The sequence below is a fragment of the Eurypyga helias genome, unplaced genomic scaffold (assembly GCF_000690775.1).
Source record: "Eurypyga helias isolate BGI_N326 unplaced genomic scaffold, ASM69077v1 scaffold28215, whole genome shotgun sequence".
NCBI classification, from domain to species: domain Eukaryota; kingdom Metazoa; phylum Chordata; class Aves; order Eurypygiformes; family Eurypygidae; genus Eurypyga; species Eurypyga helias.
The window spans coordinates 1-17,945 of record NW_010249920.1 but is presented as its reverse complement, the minus strand read 5'-3'; the positions used below and the strand labels follow the sequence as shown (position 1 = coordinate 17,945).

At 39.1% G+C, this 17,945-nt stretch overlaps 1 protein-coding gene across 1 annotated transcript; it reads right to left on the bottom strand.

Annotated features, from left to right (window-relative positions):
- Positions 1-389: 389 nt before the first annotated feature.
- Positions 390-16,269, bottom strand: LOC104509560 (UV-stimulated scaffold protein A-like; the record flags this gene model as incomplete). The annotated part of the gene is made up of 6 exons (XM_010151536.1): positions 390-676; positions 3,350-3,533; positions 8,679-8,790; positions 9,601-9,784; positions 14,692-14,844; positions 16,092-16,269. Coding segments are annotated over 6 exons (905 nt in total), but the record flags the coding sequence as incomplete, so codon positions are not given.
- Between the last annotated feature and the right edge of the window lie 1,676 nt (positions 16,270-17,945).

Here is a 17,945-nt window from a genome sequence, read left to right as displayed (position 1 = left end):
AGCACTCTCCTCCATTATCTGCAGGCATCAGTTGATTTGGATTTTTTTTTTTTTTAGTGTGTACATAAGAGCTCTTTAGAGGTACCATAGAAGCCACTGTGTTGCTTGATGTGATACGCTTTCTAGAATACCAGGCTGAGCAAATACTCCGTGTTGCCATCTCTGGTAAAAATCTAATTGTCTCCAAAACATCTTTTTTTTTCTGAAGGCATGAAAGTGGAGGCAAATTACAACATACATGTTGGCAAAGGAGGTTTAAATTACATGTGTCCCTTAGGAAGGTAAAAAACCACCCCAAACCTGAACATTTTACCCTGAGTATATACAAGTAATAAAACAGGCTCTATTTCATGTACATTTCAAATAATTATCAACTTGACTAATGCATTCCATTCTATGCCACCAAACCTTTGCCAAAATTAATGTTCATTATCAAATAAGTTAAAGTTGAAAACAATTTGTAAAGTCACCCAGTAAAAATGCACCTCGCACACTATTTCAGTGTAAACATAAAGGTCTGTGATAAAGGTTTTGGGCAGTTGCACTCTTGCTAATCTTCTCTGCCCTTCATTTTATTACAGTCTAATTCAGTGCATAGTTAAACTGGTTGGCAAACTTCTCGTGCTTTCTTTGGTCCACCCGGTTCATTGCTTTCACCACCCGTTTCACAGCCTCTCTGAAACAAAAAAATAATAAAACCAGTTAGGTTGATTCTACACAATCTCAGAGAATGTTTATGAATGTTGAGGGGGAAAAAATGAACTATGATTAATCACTACCAGGCTTCTGAACGCTGCACTGATGAGGCTGAACAAATTTGTCTTGTTAACTAAATTAGCTGCAGCAATACAAATAGTTTAATTCAGCAATGATTTTATTAACAGGAGTAAACAAATTAAGTCTTTCAGTTCAATGGCTGTGCATTCCGCCCCCCAGCATTATTTCCGATAGTTGCACATACCAAGTCTGATTTTCAAAAGTACCTAATTCCTCTTGGGGGGGGAAAAAATAAAGTATCTAACAGGATCTAAAAAACACTAACCTCAGAAACCCTTATGAAATTTGCACACCTGGTAGTGTGCACCAGCCTTTTTCAGGATCAGGCCCTACATACTATTCCAGCTCTGCTCCTGTATTATCTCTGAGAGGCAAGCTGACTTCTGTTATAGCCAACTGCCCTCTGTAACGGCTTCATTTCAAAAGCCATTTTGAAACATCTGAAAACAGAGGATACTTCTTAATAACGCTTCTAAATGGTGGGATTAAAGATTTTCTCAGCAGCAACTGTAATGAAAACCAACATTCTGAAAAAACACCTTGGAAGAGGTATACTTTTAACAAAATTCTGCCAATAAAGTTATCAGAGTAAGGAAAATGTGGTCAGGGTGTTGCACTTCAAATATTGCCTAATTGGTAGGAGAAAAGTGAGCCTTTAGCAGCGCAGAGTGGCCTTGACACTTTCATGTCATGTAGGTTTTACATTAGCACCACTGGATTGTGCGATACTGTAAATGAAATGAGATCCCACTTTGATGATCTGTGTGCAATTTCACTTAACTTTATTGGCAGACTCGAGCCTGGGTTTATCACCTATACATTTCAAGTAATTTGGGGTTGTTACAAGGAGCCAAGGTTATCATCTTGTTTAGTGCTGCAAAGCATGAAACCTATTAAAACATGACAGGTTTGATTCACTATGCCTGGCCGTAACACGCACTCAAAATCATTAGTACAAAGCATAGTAAACCAATAACAGCTTTTAACATTTATTTTGTTAAAGCTGATATGAAATGCTGATCAAGGGAACCGTATGTCTTCAACTTCTAACTAAGACCAGGTAACATGAGAATTTCACAGAAAATGTGCTATTTCTGTAACTAAAAGCAATGCAGATGTTATTGTTATAACATTACATCGGAAAAGAGAAAAGAGTTTAAACAAATGTGCCTTGGATACTGTTCAACTCATCCAGTACATTAAACCAGCACTGATGATTTTATAATAATTATTTTGGCTTTTTGATTTGAAAGCTTTTTCCTTTTTTCTCTTTCCTTTGACAACTTCATTTTTGAGATGTGAAACTCTTTAAATAGCTGCAGCTGCTTCGATTTGATAAAGACCAGAACATGCTCAGGCAAATTTATGTTGCAGCCACATCTAACCAAGACTAGATATCAGAAATGGCATAACAGAATGGACACATGGAGCTGCTGTATGTTCTAAAACTCCTTCAGCTTGGTCGGTTGGTAGGCTCCCACTTCCACCTGAACTCGTGTGCCTGCTTTGAAGTTAACTCATGTATGCCTACATAAGTTGTGGACACACCTTTGTTCCAAGTGTCTAAATGCCATCCAAACAGTTTCTTCTCGAACTAAATGTAGGCCAAGAGCTACTGTTTGCACATGTGCTGGGAGATGTACAGAAACAGCACCATTGTGGGAAGAATACTGTGTACATTGGTCTCTGGTACAAGAAACAATCATCTCCAAACACACTGAAGAGAGACCTGCAGCAGGTTCCACTCCTTAATATTTACAACAGACAGCAGGGGTTAAGTGACCAAGGACTGTGACAACACAGGGGTCCAAAAACTTTCTTTAACCAACTGAATGCATTCTCACTAAAGGAGGAGAAAAATGCAATGGCAGCGTGTCACTGAGCAATGCACAGGAGGGGATCACTGTGTGCACATACTGGATCGGAAGGCACTGCCTCAGGCCCAGCCAGCAGTTCAGTATACCCAAGAGTGAGAGAAAATACACAGAAAGCCCGGGTAGCAGTCAAAAGTTTGGGAGGGTCTCTGAGCATACACCAGAGGCTTGAGGGCAACCGCCAAGACATCGCTACATGCCCAAAGCCAAGGGGTTTTGACAGATCCTTTTACTAATTGAAATTTTGCTCAGGGCAGCCCATCTTAGGCCTTTAAAAGGAAAAGCTCCATTTTCACTCCATCTACACTACTACGGTGTGTCTGATGCTGTAAGCTGAACATGTCATCTTCCTTCCAGATCTAGTGCTACTTGCACACATGAAGTATCATCCATCTGATTAACAAATGATCATCTAGACAAGCCACTACAGCAATTGAAGGAGTAAAAAAAAAAAAAAAATCAGAAGGATGAAAAAAAAATAGGGAAATTCTGTAAATTAGCTGAAAGTTATTCTCAAAGAAATAACACTGGTCATCAGCACCTGCTACTCTCCACCCCCCAGAGATATGGAAGGATTTCCTGCTCTGCAGTTAGCAAAGAAAGTTGTTTAGTTAGTGCATGTTAATGTAGAAACAGAAAGAACTGTTGAAACAAAGGGAAAGCAATTTAATAGGCTTTAGTGAATGTAAGCATCTTACTTATTGAAGACTTTCTTCTCAAGCCGGGAACGAGACGTATTAGCCTGCTGTTTCAGGTCTGTCAGATGCGGATATTTTTTCTTCGTCCCTTTCTTTTTGCCTCCTTTTCCACTATTTTTAGAGGAACCAAGATCAATTCCTGTAGCTGCTTCAACTTCTCTCATGAATTCTGGATCTCGCCACTCTGAAAGGAAAAGCATGCACTTTGAAACTCCAAACCCAGGCAGAATTTGCAGTCTCCTGAAGTACAGGCTCTTGTCACCACTAGGCGAGGGCAGAGTGACCGTGTGGTAAGTTGCATACACAAAGGAAGGGGAGGCTAAAGCAGTTAGCCAAAACAACAGATCTTGGTGAAAAAGCCCTGCCAGTCTGGGATTAGGTTCTATTATTAGCAGCTGTAGATAAAACTGTTCTGTAGGAAGACTAACATTTTCCCAGCAGCAAAATTTCAAAGAAACTATTCCATGTAGGAAAGGTGACAAACACAGTGATTATTATTTAGAAATCGAACAGAATGCCAATAATATAGCTGAGGAACTTATCTCCACAAATAAATTCAGAGTAAGCTTAAAAATAAACCTATAAAATGGAATATGTCAACTTCTGAAAAAAATGGGGGCGACAGCATTGTAACTCTTCTGCATCAAAGAATCATATTTGCTTCAAAACACACAACTGGTGTCTGACACCTAAAGAGCATTCTTGAATAAGGCAACAGGACCCTGTTGCCATGAGCTAAATTTTGAATGTGAAAAAGATATTAATTTTTAAGTATGCCACTATTCCTCAGTTTAATTATCTAAATCAAGTTTTTTTATCTTGACAATAGCACCAGAATTAATTTATCTGATAAAAAAACCTTGCTTTACACTGGTTTTATCAAATCCAACCATACATTGTAAACGGATTCTGATCATAGATGTCAAGGCAGGAAAAAGCATAAACAAGTGGTCTTTCACCTTTAGCGCAGACTCTTGCATATCAGATCAAGTTATCATAGAATCACAGAAAGGTTTGGGTTGGAAGGGACCTTAAAGACCATCCAGTTCCAACCCCCCTGCCATAGGCAGGGACACCTTCCACTAGACCAGGTTGCTCAAAGCCTCATCCAGCCTGGCCTTGAAGACATCCAGGGATGGGGCATCCACAGCTTCTCTGGGCAACCTGTTCCAGGGCCTCACCACCCTCTCCGGGAAGAACTTATTCCTGAGATCTAATCTAAACCTCCCCACTTTCAGTTTAAACCTGTTACCCCTTGTCCTGTCACTACACGTTATCATAATATGAAGTAGAAAGTAAAAATGTGAGTAGAAGATGGATAACTTCAAGCGGAAATTTAGACAAATGGCATTGCATTGTAAAGGTTTTGAGCGTATGGGTTGGAAAAACGTATCAAGTACCACCCCAAAGAGTAACAGTCAAGACTCAGCATAAATGTCAGAATTCTGTATTTTAACAACCAGTAACTACCAGTCGCTTGCCCTATAGTTTCCCATACATCAGTCAGCCTTTCTTGCCTGCAGAAACTGTAACACCAAATGTCTGCTACTCTTATTTAACAACCATGTAGATACAGAAAAACAAACAGTCCTAAACATCTGTACAATTTCGCTCATATACCAAGATGGTCACTGAGCGTGACAAATGTTGGTTACAACATTTCAGGAAGGTCAGAGGCGACGTCCTCACTTACGAACACAGCGTTTAGGAGTACCAGAGCAATTTTCCAAGGCAAGGTTAGATCTAACCTACTCTGATACATGAAAGCAAGGACTGATTAAAATCCACCACACCAAAAAGCATGAGGAAAACGAAGCTGTGCAAGAACTGAGCTGCAGAAGTATAGAGAAAATAGAATACATATACTTGATAGACCATAAGCCTTCACAGATGGTTTTTTTTTTTTTTTTGAGGTGAAGGAATACAGAACAGCACAATTCAGATACAGGAACGATTAATCCAAGATTAAGGAAAAGTGTCTAAACAGTTTATCTCCCAGTAATAAGAAGGCGTCACAGTTTAGGAACCCAGTGAATGGAGCAATGGTTTAAACACAACGAAAAAATGCCGGCATCCAGTAGAGATGAAATGAGCATTTGAGTAAAATGAAGGAGCAATTTAAAAGCCTTTGAGAAAAATCAATAGAATGCCAGGGAAGAGCAGCCTTTTTGAGCACTGATGGGCCCCTAAAGCTCTTCATACATTGTTACTGAGTTTAGCAGCAGGGAAAAGAAAATTACACAGTTTGCAAGGGTAGGCGGGAATCAATACTGTAGTTAGTAAAGAGATGCTATTTCACATCTGACTGGCCAGCGGCTTGCCTTCACCAGCCTGTCCTGATACCTGTTTGTTAACAAGTCACTAAGGGCTGAAAAACCAGATACTCTTCAGGGTTGACACAAAAAATAGGCACTTAATTTGCTCCTGTGTGCGAACTATTGGAAAAGGATGAACACTGCAGATTAGCAGGTCAGTGTAATCCCACCTGATTCATTGTTTCAGGACCAAAGACCCCAAAGCACCATTTTGTGGACATTAGCTAGAGTTTAAAATTTTATAGTGAATTGAAAAGTGCTCTACAATAACAATGATACTGTTGTCAAAACATAGTAATTATCACACAAACTCTACCACTTTTACGTAAATATTTTCCCCTTCAACCACATGAGGATGAAAATAAACCTACCACCCAGCAGAAAAGAGATGTAGGAAGAATTTTGGTGCAATTTAACAATGCAACTGATTCCCAAATTCAGTTTAATTTAAAGTTTATCATTTTTCAAACTGTCATCATTAGCAAGCGATGTTGATTGTAAGACCAAGGCACACACTGTATAGAGTGGGTCCCTACCTGTCTATTTTCCATAGCAGCACTTCTCAGAATTGCTTCAAGTCCTTTGTAAAAAACAAAAAACTAACCAAACAAACCCCAATGCAAACCAACCAAATCTCTATCCCTGCCCCAAACCACAAGCCCAAAATAAACTACAGACCATTTTAAAAGCTCGATGAAAATATTATAAAACGAATCTAAAAATGATCAAGCACAGAAAAAAATAAAGCAACAAAAAGCAGCGGACAAAAGTAGTTAGTGACATCTGGTATACATATGGCTTTAGAAACCTGTAAGGTTTTGTCCAATAAATTAAGTGCCATAGCTCGTTCAGTATCTCCCCAGACAGATGGGATGGACCTTTGTATGACATCTCAGCTTAACAACAGCACTCAATAATGCAACACAGCAGTGTCAACACTGGTTTGGGACTAACATACACATCCTTGTGGGCCAGAGGTGAGAAGCCTCTAACACCACCGAGCTGACACTGTAGTAAAAATAAATATTATGTCTAGCCTCAAGCAATGGCAATTTCACAGGGGGAAAAAAAAAAAATCAATATTTTTCAGTGCAAGTGATTTTTACACCAGAGTATTAGTTTCTAGTTTGAAACTAGTCCCTCAAGAACACCTATTAGTTTAATTTGCTAGTTTTAGTTTGTCGTAACTAAGTCGGGAACTTTCCTCTGCTGCCTTCACGTTGTGCTGGTAATTGCCAAGCACAGTCACTCAAAGATGGCCACATATGTATTAAAAGAAACTGGGTGTATCAGGTGTATGTTTAAATGCACATTCACTAGACACAGACCTTTTTGGGTAACAGATCAACAACTGGTCTTTACGCTCTGAAGGGGTTTCATGGAAGGTTTAGTAGCCTCATTAGTATACATGATTCTGAAACTGGTGAAATCCTGAGTCAGAGTTTAAGAGAGAACTAACTCCTTAAAGGAATTATACAAGACATCAAAATGATAAAGCTTATGGGTGAGTTCAATTAGAATGCAGACTACTCACATTTAATACCTCAAAACAGAGAAAACCAAGACCACTAGAAGAAGGCAGATTAAGTAAGAGCTTTGAAAACAAACCTGTCCCCTCCAATTATACATTATGTCTTTGTTGGATAGGTCCCTCTCTCCCATCTTCCTTTGCAGTCCATCAACTTCCAGGTTGCAGTCCCCCTGGCTCTGTGAAAATCTACCTCTGTCCATCACTAATGAGCCTTAGTTGTAATGTTGCAAAAAAAGTGTCTTATTCCCCTTGGAAGCTGTCCTGCCTGTGTGTTCACTGCTTTCTGCCTTCCTCATTGCCTGCATTCCTTACCTAGCAGCCCAGAGCTTTATCCTGGCTAAAAAATCCCAAATAGTCTTGGGGAAGGATGGGTCTTCCCTCCAGACTATTCCACACCCGAAAGCAGCAACCAGGATGCAAGAAGAAGGCCATTAGTTTTGTTGTGTTGCACAGTAAACAATAAAACAGCCAGGGTCTGCTTGCTCCCTCACAAACATCACACCTGTGAGAACATCCAGACTAGTTACAATGCCACTAAAGTAAAGCCCAAGGTGAGGGCTTCCCTACTTCGGATTATTTTCTAGTGACGCTGCACAGGTGCACAGCACAGCAAGATTCAGAATTCTCCTTCTAAACCATGAGTAGTAAATGAGTAGATACAGGAAATATAGACTATGATATATATGAATAGATATAGGGAAAAAAAAGTTTCTGCATTGTGACAAAAACCCCATTCTGCCAATACCCGTGGTAACACAGTGAGCCTAATAATATTATCATTACATTATGTAAATCATAACTGTTAGGGACCAGCAAGATTAGATGACTTCTTTTCAGAAGCATGGGAAGAGTTACTGTCAAGCATTTCCCAGGAAATAAGTTTAATTATCTTCAATAAACATGTTCCTTAAGATAAAGGCTGTAATTCATCTGTTTGAGGTGTGCTAGGGAACGTTATGATAACCACTGGAAATAAAGAACAAATGCAACGTTAACTTTATCCTATGTACACCTGCATCCATATTTATCACAGAAGCCAGAATCACTGCAAATGATCTGCAAATTAAAACCAACAGGAATTTAAATGAGAATGGGGTTAAGAGCAAAGCAGAAATATGATCCAGTTGCGTGGGTCTCAACCTGTGCCTTTAGGAACAAAAGAATCATCCCTCTTCCTCCATACAGCCTGTCTCACCACTGTCCAACTGTATACCAAGATTGTTGTCCAACTTGTATCTACACTGTACCTAAAGAGAGACGCAATATATACAACGTATTGTAGACACAATCTAAACAACATATAGATACAATGTCAATACAATATAGACAATTATTACATGGATTTGAAATATACTGTAGATATGGTAAATATTGCATACAATATATACACAAACACATACACAATCAAGATATTACACTTGCATTTAAAGCTTCTCTCCCACCTCTGTCGAATTTTTTTTCACGATGCCATGCAGACACAAACCTGGCTGAGCCGCCTGCTTCTCAAACCGCATCTTTTCTTCTCTGGCTCTGTCCTCTGCATTAATGGGAATCCCAGAGTCATCCCGAGGAATTATCTTTCCGTGGAAGGGGCACTTCAGAAAGAAAAGGAAAAAATCTCCAAATTTCTGAACAAAAAGAGAATGCTTATGTGTTCTTCAACATAGCTTAAAGCCAGACACTTGAATCAGGTGACAAAACTCTACACTCTATCCCCAGTCCCCCTTATGAAGCATCAGGGTCCCATGATATCAATATCCAACTTCAAGAGGCCAAGTAGCACATCCCGTCAAGTCTGGAACTAGGACACCAATGCTGTATTGTATTTTGTTGTTTATGCTGTAGCCCTATCCTGTAACAATCGAATTTAAAAGTATTTTATGCATTCAGAACATTCAGCCTCACGTAATACAGGAAGAACAGGGATATTACAACAAAGTATTCAAGCAATTTATTTCTGCTTGATAGGGCTCATAATCGGAGGCTGTGTAGGATTTAGCTTTCATAAAACCTAATATGTAAATGAAATCTCTTTGTCCCTCAAACACCTATATTTCTAAAAGCAGTTAATATCAATTACGCCTCTAAATGAGGAAAACTTTTCAGTAAACAACTAACTGTCTCTGCTTCACTGTCAGGTACTCAAACATCACAGTATAAAATATAATATAAATACCTATGATGAAAGCCAAAAGTATTGGAGAGTTCTTTAAATGTTTACAGATTCCTTAGAGAAAGGATGGTCTTCACATGAAGCAGATAGCAACAGCAAACTTCACCAGATACCATTTTCTTTCACTGCCTTAAGATTTGTTTACAATGTCAAAAAACCTTTTATGGACATGTTTTAATGAGATCTTCTCTACAGAGCACATATCCTGGAAGTCATGTTACTTGGCACCCACCTTAATCCGGTCTTGTCTTTCACACAGGCTTCCATCAGGCATTGGTGCTCGACACTTATGCTTCACTGGTTCAAACTTGCCAGCAAATGTTATATATCTAGTTTTTAACATTTCGGTTATTTCTTTATTTTCCACTTCTTCTTCTACTTCACTGGGTGCCCAAAATCGATGCTCAGAAGCAAATCTGGGAAAAAAAATGAATGAAAATCATTCACAAAGTCATAAGAAACCACATAAAGATGCCAGTATTATCCCATGGTAAACTCAGATGGAAAAGAAAGGGAAGCTTTACTAGTGAATTAGAAAGAAGACAGGAATCTACCATTTTTCTTATGACTTCTATATTATGAAGATATTTTTAAAATATTACCAAATCCTGCCTAGCATTGATTTCTCATTTAACCTGCTAATGTATTACACGTACTAGCTCTAGTTCGTGAGCTGGCATTGAGTCAGTTATCCGATACCCAGCTTCAGTGAATAGTTTTGTAATTCTGTAGTTAACATTCTTCATAACAAAATACTTCTATGACTAAACACAGAAGAGAGATCAGGGAGGAAACAGTTCAAGCTTAACTTGTCTGCTCTTATTCCTGGTAGCTGTATGCCTGTAGCAGCACAAAAGCAGATGCTGAAATCCAGAGGATGTTGCAATATAATTGGACCAAGAAAGAGAGTGAACGATTAGCTGAGCCTTACAGAGATTCTTTCTTGTAGGTTCTCCTATACAGTGTCCATAAGTCTGAGAAACTTATGGGATGTTCCTCTAGGAAATTAAGCTAATCCATTGAAAATCTATTTGAAAATTAGAGATCCTACCTGTATTTACAGACACACATAAGCGAATACACTCTTTGTTAATCTGCTGAAAAGAAGATTAGTACCATAGTGGACATGGAGAGTGGGAGAGAAGGGGAGCAAGGACCCTTGAGTGGTGTAGTATTTGCAAATTTTCTCAGTAGTATTCATATAATTTCCTTTTAGCTGCCCTAGGCTGCCAATAGTCTACAATGAGAAACAGGCAACCCCAGAGAGTAATTACCTGACTCATTTTAGATGCTAACCTTAGGATGCTATGACTGTCCCTCTGATGGTACATGTTTCTTTCTCCTAATCATGAAAAGAAATAAGGTTGACCATCTTAAACTTAGATACCTGGCTTTAAGACATTTGAGTTCAAACAACAACAATTACATCCCAAATTTAAGAAAATATGAAACTAAACAGAAAAAAATACAGCTAAACTAAACAAAAAAATTCTAGCCTGCATGTCAGCTGTTTATTACAAGTGAAATGGAAATATCTAGATTACAGATGCCTTGATAAGGACTTAAAATTCATAAAGGACTCTTTACAGTCCCAGACTGATTTGAGAGGATTTTCTCTATCCATATCCAATTCCTCTCACTCATTAATAACTTCGGGTGTCGTTCCAAGACATTGTCTTCTGTAGACTGCCAAGCCACAGATACAGGAACACTGGCTTCACTAATCAGAGTGACCTCAGTTCAGCGAAGAACATATGCCAATACTTACAGAATTACTTCAGTGGGCCTGAAGAGTTTAGAAGAATTTTATCTAAGCAAGTTTTCAGCAAATGACCAGGTAAAAAAAAAAAGGGGAGGAAATTATCTGCCCTTAGCAATGGACATCATCTACAGCTGCTGGTTTGACTGCAATAGTTGACCATTTAAAACCATGCAAAGAGGTTAGAACTAGGTTAAAAAAGGGGTTAAGCAATTTTGAGCTATTCTATGATGTGCCAAATCATAAAAAAAAGTTCAACAAGTAAAATCTCCATCGAATATACTTGACTAGTGCCAGAAAAATTCTAACCTGCCATAAAGTACAAATAATGTTCTTCTGGTAAGTCAGGGGATAAAGGCAGAAGAGCTATAGTGGGGTTAGTTCAACATCAAACACAGTAATATGGTTCCACAATTTATGATTAAAAAAAAAAAAAAGTTTTCAACTGCACAATTCTGCAACTATATCCTAAACAAAAAACTCCAAGAACCTTTATAATATACCAATAGGACTCCAGGCAAACGTTTGGATGGTACAGTAATTTAGCTTCAGAAATTACGTGGCAGGATTGTACAACAGAGACTAAATAAAAGAATGAAATATATTTCTTATTTGCTTAGTTTTAATGCAGTCCTGAAAACAAGGCTGACTCCTAGCTGTGTGTTACTAACCTTACAGACACAAGAAGGGGAAAGCATTCCTAAAGAGACACTATACAGGATTTCTACATGCAAGGTAGTCTTACAGAATCTCGTAGTAAAATTCAAGTGTCTGAACTCCCCTCCCCCTCTAAATTATCAAATTACAGTTACAAGAGAATGAAGAAGCATTTAACAGTTACGCATGCCAAACTGTTCAATTAGGAAAAAGTTCTATTTAATATTTTTTTCCACACTCCCCTCCTGCCTCCCAAATCTGCATCCAACACATCTCAAGGAAATTAAAATAGTGTTTTACTCCATAGAAAATTGATCAGTATTTGGGAACTGGACTTAAAATAGCCTGATTCCTACAGAGATATTCATAAACATTATTGTTTACTACAAGCAGATACCTTACTTTCTCCCAGCACAAGTTACAAGCAGGTGAGAAAAGAACAAAGCAGTGCTAACTCCCAAAGTTTCCTAATTTCCTGCTATTGAATTTAAGCAACATTTTAAAAAGGCAGATTATGAAATCTTTGAAAAACTGGTGCGCGTGACAAGTAAAACCTTTTTGTAGGAGGGATCAGAAGGGGGACAGATAATCATCTGGAAGTTCAACACCCCACTCACACTCATACAGTGTTACTGATCTAGACAAATAACAGAGGCTTTAATGGAAATTACATAGCTATGCATTAGGAAGAAGACAAGACAGGTAATGGTTAACTGAAATCTAAAGGAAAGTCCAGCTCCTGGAGAAATGTTCAACAAATTTATATCAACTTCATTCCTACAATGATGGGAAGCTTATCAAAAACTTGAATAAATATAAATGCTAAAACCAGTAAGCTGCATACAGACATCCTGAGGCAAGCACTAAATGAGCTAAGTCAAATATCCTAGTCACAGTCATAAGAAGTGCTGCACCAGCTAATTTATTCTGATCCTAAGAGTAAGGTAATTTAAGTCAAGGAGGAGGGCAGGTGAGTTTGGAAGGCCCATGCTATCCAAACTAGCTGGTTAAGCTGGCACAGCAGTCTCTACACAGTACAACACTGCAGTATACACTCCTACCCCCTAACCTCCCCCCCAAAAAAGTACTACAACAGCTTTATAAACTAATTTCAAGAGTTTTTAAAACTAGCTTAATGAGTTGTATGAGTGAAGGCAGAAGTAGGGAAAATGGTTCAGCCCAACCTTTCTGTAAAGCCCACAGTTAGTCACCTTCTAGACAAGGTGACAGTTCACCATTTACCAGCTAAACAGCACTTCTGTAGAAAATCGTCTTTCTGGTAGCTACATTCTATCAAAATCTCAATTTATTGTAAATATCGTAATTAAGTGTAGTGTTAAATAGGTGAAGGGGAAAGACTTTTCGACTTCAGATTTTAACAGTTCCAATTCCATACACATTCCAGATGTGTTGTCTGGTTTTTGGGTTTGCTTTTTTCCCTAAGCATCTTACAGAGGCAGCATGTGTGCATACAGAAAAGTTAAAGGAGTTGGCCAATGCCTACCTTAATTTTTCAATAAATATGTTTTATACCCAGGGGTCAATGGTATTGTGTGTGCAGTTACTTAAATTATCTTCAGTTAGATTGGCATATCTGTAGTTATAGACTATGAGGTTCAGAAGTGTGCCCTCTATTTTATTAGAAAGCATAAAAATAAAACAGTACAGCAGAAGGCAGACAGGTAGTGAAATATGCCTCTGATTTCACTTATGACTTGAATAACTCATTTGCAATGTAAAATAAAGCCTTACTAGCTTTTTGGCATTATCACAGACAAATGCTTCTTAAAGCCCTGCTGAAAATCTTAACCATTTTATAGGCGTTGAAGAGTGTACACCACACCAGACAGAATACCAAGCTTGGAGTGACTGTGTTAAAGCACAAACACAATTTTGTTACGTACAAAAGCACAATTTTGTTACATACAAAATTTCACTGACTTTCAATAATTTAAAACATACTTAAGTGTTTTATACAAGCAGATATATGGGCAACACTTTCCTCTCATTTCTTGTTGCAAAAACTGTCTTCAAACTGCAATCAATGGGTTGGGTTTTTTCTGTGTTTTGATAACAAAACTAAGTAAAATAATACTGCTGAGAATACAGGAGTTTGATTTGCAACCCAGCCACTCAATGGTCTTTGCCTTTTCTGAGCCAGGCATGGTACGCACCGATATTAACGTTCTGGTGGACTTAAATGAAATTTATACCTAGAGGGAGGACTTTGCATCCCAACCTTCGTACTAGTTCTAAAAAGGGTTTTAAAAACTGACTGCTAGAAACAAGTTCTGATGTATATCTGTCATGTCTTCTCCACAGCACTGCTAAACTCTCCCCAAGCCAGCAATGCTTCACGTCCAAGAAACACAACACTTTCCCAGACAAGAATGGAAAGCGAGAGATCCAAATTCAAATCCAGTAACTGCCCCCTATTTCTTGTGTGACTGAACAAGCATATCAATTTCCTCAGTCACCATTCTGTAAAGTCAGTAAAAACAACCTGGGCACCTCCCCAGTCTTTCTCCTACCTTGTGTGCTATTTATTTAGACTGCAAAGTCCGCAGCAAAGGGACCGTCTATCATGCAGTTGCATAGTACTTTGCATAATGAGGTACCAATTTAAACTGGAGTAAGTGATGCCATACTGCAAATAATACACAAACATGAAAGAGCAGGAAAAAAAATGTGCTTTGAAGCATCAAAGGATCTTTAATTAGCATCACATCTTCTCAAAACAAATAACATTTTAAGGTAGAATTTCTAACTTTGTTTATGGGTCCTACAGCACAAGGGAAAGAAGAAATTAATTATCAAAAGAAATAGCAGTCACCCTACTGCATGACCTCTGAGTACAAGTAAATCTATATATTTATTTAATTTGTCTTAAAAGAAAAAGAGCATTACTTGAGAATCTTCCCAGCGTTTGGCTGATCCTGTCCCCAGTAGTGAAGATCTAATCCAAAAGGCATGAGGGGAGCTTTAGCTCGCTCTTCTTCTAGTTTTCTTCTCTTACTGTCAGGCTCTTCCAAGGCTGCTGGCTCATTAGTTGCAGAGTCACTGGAGAAAATTGGGGAAAGTCAATACAGAACAGCAATGATCACAACTATTATTTCTTCATTTCATTAGGTTTTCATACCAAAGCTACTATCCTCCTAGCTGTAGGACTACAGCTACCTTTACAGGACAGTTCTTTTTTTTTTTCCTTAAAAAAGAAAGATACAGACCATGACCCCATACAAAGTACAGCACACTGCATCATGAAGCTTAACTGCACATTCAGCTAAAGCTACATTAAAAAAAAAGAAGTACTATACTATAGGCGTAGAAGCCTATAGATCTATCGGGGGCGGTAGTGGGTCATACACGCTGTACTTTAAAAGATCTACTGAAGTGGCAAACCGTTTTTAGAAAGACCTTGCTTCCGTAAACTCATGCCATGTTTGCTTGGCAGTCACACAGGTTGCAAAGGCTTGTTTTGTAGACAAAATTCCATCCTGCAGACTTGTAATACTCATTGTGCGACACCACTACTGAGTTTCCTAGTCCTCAAAAACCGGAGTACTGCTATGGAGACTTTGGGTATTCACTAGGAGAGCTTCAAATGCTCTTCATCACCTTACTGAAACATTACATTTTCTAAGGTTAAAAGCCAGAATGTACATGTGAACACTCCTAACTCTGGAGTTCTAATGAAGTAAACCCCTTTCTGAGGTTACATTCCAGTTTGCTGTTTTTTTGGGGCCAATGCAGAACTGTCTTTTCAGGACTATGCTAATACACAGATTACTCAGTCTTATCCCCAAATCACAGATAGACAAGGCTGGAATTTCAGCAAGTTTGGAATAGGACTGACAACAAATACATCTCTGGAATCAGTAAAATGCCTCCCGGCAGAATTGACAGCATAAGTTACTAGTAAGCAAGAGAGAGTTGAAAATACTGTCTAATTTAGCTTTAGGATATGTTCTGTTTAGTTGCAAACCAAAAATTACCCCAATGAATGGGGTTGGGTTTTTTTATTAGGAGAAGGAAACATTTTATGTTTTCATAGAGGCCGTTTACACCAAATAAAACCCAACTCAAGTGAGTAGTAAGATATTCCTTAAGAGCCTGGTGCAATCACTAACAAAATCCCCAATATTAAGCAGTGAATATACATTTCAGTAAAAGGATTGTAACTTCGAAATGAAATCAAGACAGCCTTAGCACCTTGCCTAGTTCACGAGCATTTTTCTCTGTGTTTTCATGAGTAATAAATATAATCAAGAGCAAGAGGTTTCTACAAGAATTAAAATAAAGATAACCTGGTATGTGGAGGTGGGAACTTTGGCAGTTTGTCTCTAATAAGTTTCAATGTGGCAGCTGCACAGGTTGGATCAAGTTCATCTTCATTCCCTTTCAGCTGGACGCGGGAGCTCAGTGGAGCTGGTCCTGTTGATGTCTTCCTTACTGGTGCTTTTGGAGGTGACTGGGGCTCTAGCCCTGCAAAAGAACTCTGTGTTTAGGAGGGATTCCCTTCTCCCACCCTCAATGCTTTACAGCACAGCCAGATAGCTGAGGATGCTGTTTACAAGTCTTACTGCTTTCATTTCACATTAGACATCCTTCCTACTCATAGACAAAGCACTATTTCTGCCTGTGAAATTTTTCTTGGTTTGGAACAGAAACATACTGCAGCGAATCAACTGTTAAATTTGTATGACATGGTGTGGTGCCAAAAACCAATGTTACCTCACCTTGGGAAGAAGGATTTTAATAATACATTTTTGCCTAAACTGCAATACTGTTTTTTGTATGTAAGTCCCTAGCATCATATCAGCTTGCTGGTATGTCACTTCTGTACTCAAAGTTGTATTAAGGTAAAATAGAAGAAAGGAACTATTGGCACTACTGTTTAACACCTAGAGTGCCAAAAGAAATCAAAGAGCAGTTGAAAGCAAACGGAAAGGGATACATCCATAGCCTCCTGTGTGCCAAGATTAATTCTTTATGGTGTCTCAGCAAAAGGTCCTGCTAAAACTCTCACAGCCTGGCAAAGAGAAACCAGTTCTGGGTGGGAGGTTCACCACAACACATGACTGATGAGAACGGGAACCATTGTCACCCAGCGCGGCTGTAGGGGACACATACCCAGTGAGAAAACTAAGTGTGTGTGTGAGGCACACCCCTGTTCTTTGATGATTCTCAACTACCATAGTGACCCTTCAGAGCTGAGAATAGACAACAAAATCTCTGGGTTTTTGCCTTCCTGATTTGTTAAGGGGCAGCCCCACTGAGAACAGTTGAGTTTTGATTCCTAAATACATCTGCAAACAGAATAATCTAGGGAACATTCTTTCACAGATACTAAAGCACACAATTTTCCAAGATAAAGTACCTAAGGGCTGGCAGAAGCAACGAGTATACCCATTGAGTATGCTCTAGAGACAGCAAATGCCTGAGCTGTATCTCAGGAACAAGCCCACTGCAAGGCAGTACCAGGCACCGATGTTCAGCACCAGCAGCTCAGTGGTGGGGCAACTTAATTCCTTTATACAACTAGATTAGACAGTCAGCATGGACTGTAATGATGCAGTCAGATAGGCTGAGGAGTTAGACAGCACCTGCCTCTACCTGCTGAGCTAGAGAAGCAACTCTATTAGCTGACAGTAGTAACAAGAACTTTTCAGCCAACAACAGTTAAAAATGGAGACACAACCCCTCACACTAACGCAACAGACTACATTTGCCCCCTCAGAAAGCCTTTTTATAAAAGAATTCATTGAAATGTAAGGTGCCATTCCTCAAAAAAACCCCATAAATTAACAGAAGAATGTGTCCTGGTTTCAGCTGGGATAAAGTCAGTTTTCCTCTAGTAGCTGCTACAGTGCTGTGGTTTGGATTTAGCATGGCAATAATGTGATAAGACACTGATGTTCTGGTTGTTTTGGTGTTTATACTAAGTCAAGGACTTCTCAGCTTCCCACACCCTGCCAGCAAGGAGGTCCACTGTGCTGGGAGGGAGCCCAGCAAGGTCAGCTGACCCAAACTGGCCAAAGGGACTTTGCATGCCACATGTGGTCATGCTCAGTATATGAACTATGAGGAGTTGGCTGAGGGGGGCAGCAATCATTGCTCGGGGACTGGCTGGGTAGCGGGTGGTGAGCAGTTGCATCACT